This window comes from Arachis stenosperma, chromosome 10, assembly GCF_014773155.1.
Source record: "Arachis stenosperma cultivar V10309 chromosome 10, arast.V10309.gnm1.PFL2, whole genome shotgun sequence".
NCBI lineage: Eukaryota > Viridiplantae > Streptophyta > Magnoliopsida > Fabales > Fabaceae > Arachis > Arachis stenosperma.
Genome location: NC_080386.1, coordinates 34,219,612 through 34,226,841, shown reverse-complemented (window position 1 = coordinate 34,226,841; position 7,230 = coordinate 34,219,612). Strand labels below are relative to the sequence as shown.

The 7,230-nt window shown below is 40.2% G+C and overlaps 1 protein-coding gene across 1 annotated transcript; it reads left to right on the top strand.

Annotated features, from left to right (window-relative positions):
• Nucleotides 1–374: 374 nt before the first annotated feature.
• Nucleotides 375–2,041, top strand: LOC130956973 (uncharacterized). The gene is made up of 3 exons (XM_057883892.1): nt 375–904; nt 1,049–1,207; nt 1,951–2,041. The coding sequence occupies exons 1-3, from the start codon at nt 375–377 to the stop codon at nt 2,039–2,041; spliced, it is 780 nt and encodes a 259-aa protein (XP_057739875.1).
• The last annotated feature ends 5,189 nt before the right edge of the window (nt 2,042–7,230 follow it).

The following is a 7,230-nucleotide window of genomic DNA, read 5'->3' as shown; positions in this document are numbered from 1 at the left end:
GTCGAATACATGAAATTCGACATCCTCCCCAAGGAGGAAAAAGAGGCTAAGAAAATCCGGAGGGAAGCACAACACTACACCTTGGTGAAAAATATTCTCTACAGAAGGGGGATATCAACACCATTGTTAAAGTGCGTACCGACCTCAAGAACCACCGAGGTATTAGAGGAAGTTCACAGTGGGATCTGCGGAAATCATCTCGGAGCAAGGTCACTAGCCAGGAAAGTAATCCGAGCTGGATTCCATTGGCCGACCTTGCAGAAAGATGCCCAGGAATTTGTGAAAAAATGTCAACCATGCCAAATGCATGCAAATTTCCACGTGGCTCCCTCCGAGGAACTAATCAGTATAACTTTCCCATGGCCCTTTGCAAAATGGGGGATGGACTTGTTAGGCCCTTTTCCCAGGCCCCAGGACAAGTCGAATACCTGATTGTGGGAATAGACTATTTCACAAAATGGATAGAAGCAGAACCATTAGCCTCCATCACAGCCCAAAAAAGTCGGAGGTTCATCTACAAGAATATCATCACAAGATATGGGATACCATATTCCATCAATACAGATAACAGAACGCAGTTCACCGACTCTACCTTTAGAAGCCTAGTGGCCAGTATGAAGATCAAACACCAGTTCACCTCGGTGGAACATCCACAAGCAAATGGACAAGGCGAGGCAACCAACAAAGTCATACTGGCAGAGCTGAAGAAAAGGCTACAAGATGCAAAAGGAGCCTGGGCTGAGGAGCTCCCACAAGTGTTATGGGCTTACCGGACAACGCCACAATCCGCCATTGGAGAAACGCCCTTCCGACTAGTCTACGGCGTAGAAGCCATAATACCAATAGAAATCAGCGAACGAAGCCCAAGGGTGATTCTCCATGATGAGATCGGAAACATACAGGGGCACAAAGAGGAGCTCGATTTGCTCCCCGAAGTCCGAGAAGAAGCCCAGATAAGAGAAGCAGCGTTGAAGCAAAGGATGACTACAAGGTATAACAAAAAAGTCATTTGAAGAACCTTCGCCCCGAATGACTTGGTCTTGATCAGAAACGACATTGGAGTCAACAAATTAGGGGAGGGAAAACTCGCTGCTAATTGGAAAAGACCATACAAAGTCAATGAGGTCTTAGGAAAAGGTTATTATAAAGTGACCGACCTGAACGGCACCGAGTTACCGAGGTCGCGGCATGCTTGTAATATGAAAAGGTACTACATTTAAAAGCGAACTCTACTCCCTGATGTACTCTTTTCCCAACTTCATAATTTTTTCCCAAAATCAAAGGGTTTTTTCTAGAGAAGGGTTTTTAACGAGGCATTATAGTAGAGGTTAAGGAAAAATAGACTATCAAAAACCCTTAGTAGCAAGAAGGTACCTCCCCAATCAATAAAGATCTTTTTCATTTACAATATCTCTTATAAACTCCTTTCTATTTTCTAAGTCTTTCTACGAAACGCGCCGACTTAAGCTCGACAAAACGTGAAAATCCCATGAACCGACTTAGATGGTCGTCAGGATAAAACGACGAGGTACAAGTCGGTGTAAAGAGGTTATGAAAGTTGATCGTAAGAAACTCGGAAACATTCCGACTCATAAGTCGAAATGAAGAACTGAGTAGAAAAGAAAACGAATCGTAAAAATAACCTAAGTCATAAAGAACTCAATAAAACAAAATTGAGTACAAGGAATAACAAAAAAGAGATTGAAAAAACCTAGGAAAAAGCTTAAAAGCTGTCCTAAAAATCCTTAAAGCAAAAAGATTCAGAAAGACAGACAAGCCAAAGGAAAGGTTTTCAGAAAAGATCAAGGGGACTTCGAAAAATCAAAATCAGAAAAGCATGCACGCATAAGGTAACTTAAACCCTTATCCAAAAAAGGGTATTTATTTTGTTAACTTAAAACTCTTATTAAAAAAGGGTATTTTTAAATGTTTTGTTTACGGCTTTAAAAGGCCAAAAGAAATTGTTCAGTTGCCACCACCACCAACAACAAAGATAAAGAGTTCCAAAAAAGGGGGACCCACAGGCCGGGCCCCCATATAGCCAACAAAGTTATTTTTGCAGAGGAGTAGACGGATCACCACCAGGACCAGGAAGAGTAGTCGGAGCAACTTCAGGGCCAGGGAGAGAAGTATCCATAGAAGTCGGAGAGGAGGACCCTTGGGGCTTTGAGGAACTCGGAGCATCCTTCGAACGAGGAGGGGACTCAATGATTCTTTGCCCCCGAGTCTTCAACTCTGACTCGGAGACAACCTGGGGAACTGGGGGATAAACAATGGCCCCATCAATCACAACCTTGTCGGGATCTAAAGGAGAAAGATCTAAGTCAGGGGCAATGACCGCGACTTGCTCCTTAAAAACCCTCCAGGCCTCCTCAGACCCCTCAGCAATAAAGTCCTCCAACTCGGTGTAGGCGGTCCGAGCATTCAGCAAATCTTTTTTAACCCCCACAAGGTCCTCGAACAAGCTCTGGTAACTATCCTGTGCTGTCTTCCTCAAGTCCACCTCCATGATACACTGGGCCTGCAGCTTGCTCTCCTTCTCCCGAAGGCTACTCTCTTCTCCCTCAATTTGGTAACTTCCTTCTTCAACTCCCTCTCATGCTCCTGATACATGAGAAGCCTTCCCTCCAGCTCTTCAACCTTCAAGGTTGAACCCAAAGAGCTAAGAGGGATCTTCTCAAAGATATCTAAGAGCTTGGCACAGACCCCCGCCGCCCTAATACTCTCCTCAGCCAGAGAGGTAAGGTGGTTCCGGACAGAAACATCATCCATACTTATACGGGTATGGGGGTAGATGTATTTCCGGATGAATGCAGGAGCATCCATTTTAACCTCACCCTCGAAAGAAGAGCCAGGCTCCAAAGCCTTGCGCTTCTTCCTCTCTGGCTCAGGAGAAGGTCAGGGAGAGGGGGCGGCTGAGAAGAAGCTGAAGAAGAAATTACAACGGGTTCTGAAGGAGTCCCCAAATTTCGGGGAGGAGGGGGAGGAGGAGAGATAACCGCCCTGGCACCACCAGTCCTGGCCCGGTACCTCGCTTTAGCTTCCTGGACCCTCTGGTAAGACTCACTCGAATTCCTCTTCGCCATCTCTGTAAAAACAAGTAGTAGCCAATAGATTAGACAAGTCAGAAAAACAAGTCAGACAAGTCGGAAATCTAATAAACAAATAAAAGCTACCTAATTGTGTCTGGACAAAGGTCGGAGACTCCTAGAAAAATTTTTTAGTGTCCAAATATGGAGCCCTCCCCCACACTTCTCGGAGGAACCCCACAATGGCTGCCTCCACTTCATCCAGGTCATCCAGGCCATATTTCTCATAGGGGGAGGCCTCCAGCCAGTATAGAGGAAAGCGAGGAGAGGAATTATCATCCAGGAAAAAGGGGTGGTGACCCTCTATAGCTTGCACTTTGAAAAATTAATTTTTGAAGTCATGAAAAGATTCATCAAAAAGGGTGAAAACCCTCCGACCTTGGATAGCTCGGAAGGACACCCATTGTTGTTTATTATTTTGCCCACTGAAGGGCTTGGTCATATGGAAGAGATAGAAAAAAATCCTCAAAGAAGTCGGAAATTCCAGGGCATGGCTGATAAACTGGTAAATTTTCAAAAAACCCCAAGAGTTGGGGTGAAGCTGAGTAGGGACAACTCGGCAGTGACGTAATACAGACATCTCAAAGTCAGAAAATGGAAGAAAAACACCCAAACGGGTAATCATGCTCTCGTACATGAAGAAGAAATGAGGGGCCGCCTCAGTGGCCCTCCCAAAGCACACCCGGTCCTCTGGACCCGGGGCCACTAACTCATACTTCGGCTCATCCTCCTCAGAGGTACAAAGCCTGTGATGAGTGCGAAGGTGGGTGATAAATTCGGCATCAACCAAAGGTTCCTCTCCTAAAACAGTGACGTCGACCCATTGAGCAAGAATGTCTACAGAGGCCATTGTTTTCCTAAAAAGGTGAGAAAAACCTACAAAGGAAAAAGAAAAAGAAAAATAAAAAATATGGTCTCTAAGGGGAATACGGAGTCAGAGCCTACGAACCAAAGAGCCTACGAACCAACTTCTCTCTATCTAAAAAATAAAAGCATGCAAGCAAAAAGCATTTTTTAGAAGGGAAGAAAAGACTAACCTTTGTCTGGGAGTGAAGGAAAGGAAGATAAGAGCCTTCGAACGGAGGTTGCACCACGAACAAATAAAGAAGAAGAGAAAATTTGAAAAATCGCAGAAACGAAACAACGAAAGAGAGGGAAGGTATTTATAAACGTGCTAGGGGCACAATGGTAAAAGCGGGGCAGTCATTAATAAGAATGCACCGTTACCAAGGCCATCAATCCCTACGCAAATCCCTAACGGACGCGACGCTTGATTAGACGTAACTGTCAGAACCAAAAGGTCACGAAAAGTCACGTCGATTCCAGACCATCACGTCGGTCCTCCAACAAGTCGGCTACGACCCCGAGTAGAATACTCGAACCCAAATCTTGAAGAGAAATTGGGCTCGAGTAGGGGCACTATTCATACCCTGGCCCAACCCTAAGACCCAGGATCCAAGTAAAAAAACCCAACCACAAAGAATTGAGCCTTACACTACTCAAACCAGATGCCATGAAGTCGGTAATAGTCACGACTTGCTCTAAAGAAGTCGGTACGAGGATTAGCTGGCAGATAAAACCTCCCTCAAGAGGATAACTGCCCCTAGAATCTCTCTAACCACTTCCAAGAGTCATATCTCAACTTCCCTAAGATAAAGGGGCGGTTATTCCCCTTAAAAGGTGGAACTACTCCAACGGTGGTTATGGGTTCATCCCTATAAATACACTGACACTTCTCAGGTATCTCAGAAGCCCAATACTCTCTAGACCTGTTTTGCTCCCTTTGCTGACTTTGGCATCGGAGTGTCTTTGTAGGTACCACCCCTTCTCCTCATACGAGCAAGTTGGACGGAGCCCGTGGATCGACAACCCACTTGCAGGCCTCCTCCTCCATACGTTTGGGCCAACCAATACCATCCAGCCCATTAATCTCCGGTTACCCATCGTAACAATATCCATAATTAGAAATAAAAATTAGTCAAGATGACTCAAGCTTTATTTTTAATAGGTTAATTCTGCAATATAGCTAACTGATTTAAATTTAGCTTGCAATCTATTATTATAGGTTATTTTTCAAATACTAAACCTGATATAATATTAATTTTGATGACATATTATTAAGTTTGACTTAGGTCTAAAATTTGTTCAAAAACCTTACAGTTTTTGCTAAAAATAATTTTTTTTTAAATTTGACTTAGGTCTGATATGATAAAATTATTTTTTTATAAAAAAATTATTTAGATGCAATACATGCACCAAATTCAATGCTTACAACAATATCTAATTTTTTTAATTTTAAAATATATAAAAATATTTATAATAAAGCATAACAAATTTTAAAAATTTAATATATTTTTTAATATATATTCATTTAAACCTTAATAACCTCAAGAAAATCTCACAAACTAATCTAACTAATTTATAAATTTGGGTATGATCTATTTGTAATAGACCAATCCATAGATAAAACAAGGCGAATATATGCTAGCTTTAAAGTTTTGACAAGTTATCTAACTTATTTTTACCCTTTTTTATGATTCTTCTAACCTATATTTATCGATAACTATTAGATTGTAAAATTGGAAAGCTTAGTATCCAATTCAGATACTCGTGTGTATTTGGCGGTATCCTTGATGTCAAATGTGTTGTCCAACTTGGACATATTTTTTTTTCTTTTAGAGAGATTATGGTTATTGGTTATATTCTGAATGTTCGCATCTAGCTATTTGTAATTATGTATATATAAGACTTTAGTGGAATTTAACTATTAATGAGCTTAGGTCGTAATTGTCTGTTATAAAATTACTTATTTTAAAAATAAAAGATTTATTTTATATGTTAAATATGTGAATCATTAAATCTATTGTGTAATAATATATCACAGAAAATAATTTACCATTTAATTTTCAAATGACATAGAATCAAATTGTCTTAATTATTTCTCATTCTAAATGAAAAATATTTCATAGTCAATGTTGGTAGTAAAATGGGTTCCACGACTAGAATAAATCTCAACTGCGAACTAGGTCAACTGTAAGGGGCGTGAAAGTTAAGGAGAGTCGAAGTCAAAGATAGACAATGCGAAAAAAAAAGATTGACTAGCGATTACTTTGACTTGAATACCAAGATTTTTACTTGACTCTCAGGCTGAAAGTGGGGAATATTGTGCAAATTTTGGGAAACAAGTTGAAGAAAGAACGTGGAAAAAAAAAGAATAACTGCCGAGGGTTTTTTTCCTCTATAAATAAGAATATTGAAATTAACACAAGCATGCATTACAACCCACTCTAAACCACACCAAAACTCTACGAAAATTTTTAGTTACACTAACGCATGGAAGAATGGAGTGGTTATGTATGTGAGTGTTGAATGTCATCACTTTTCTCTTATTTTTTTCATTTTCTTTTCATTTTTTCTTATTTCCTTTTCCATTACTTTTTAGCGTATCTTTTATTTCAATTTTTTTTTATCATTTTTGTTTTTTTATTGTCTTTGTACTTTTCATTATTTTTAATTTTATTGTCAATTTCACCTATTGCTCATGACCTTTTCATTTATTTCATATTATTTTCAAATTTTTTGTTTGTGTTAGGTCCAACTATTGAAGTGTTACAATTGATTAAATCAATAAAGGCACTGATTAAGTAAATTTTGAGTCGAGGTCACCCTTTTGAGAGAAGAGTCGTATTTGCTCTCCGAATAAGATTTTGATACAAGTTCGTTTCGAAACTATCTGTCAAAATTGACGAAAAATGAGTGAAACAAATTGCCATGCCCAGTAAGACACGGGGTAAAATTAGTGCCTTGCGACTTTACATACAATTGCAAAGTGGTAAGATTGTAAGTATGTCTGATAACACCCTTATTTCGACTGATGGGTCAAATTCTAAAGGGGCTGGCAAGCCTAGTATGAGAACTACAGGAGTCGAAGTTACTTCTATGATAGTAAGTGGTGGTTAACATAGTACCCCAGTCATGATTATAAGAAAGTAACCTTCTACTACAACCACCACTACATACCCCCTTTATGGGCTTCCAGTGAATTATTCGTCACCGTTTGAGGAGGTGACAGTGAATTCTGAGAGTGATAATGTGAGGACTAATCCATTATATAATCTCATACCTCCTCTTAGGTATCCTA

Coding starts and splice junctions, on each gene's coding strand:
- LOC130956973 (XM_057883892.1), top strand. CDS start 375: ATGGGGGATGGACTTGTTAGGCCCTTTTCCCAGGCCCCAGGACAAGTC. Junction 905..1,048: donor GAGATCGGAAACATACAGGG/GCACAAAGAGGA, acceptor GGTCTTGATCAG/AAACGACATTGGAGTCAACA. Junction 1,208..1,950: donor CATGCTTGTAATATGAAAAG/GTACTACATTTA, acceptor CGGCTTTAAAAG/GCCAAAAGAAATTGTTCAGT.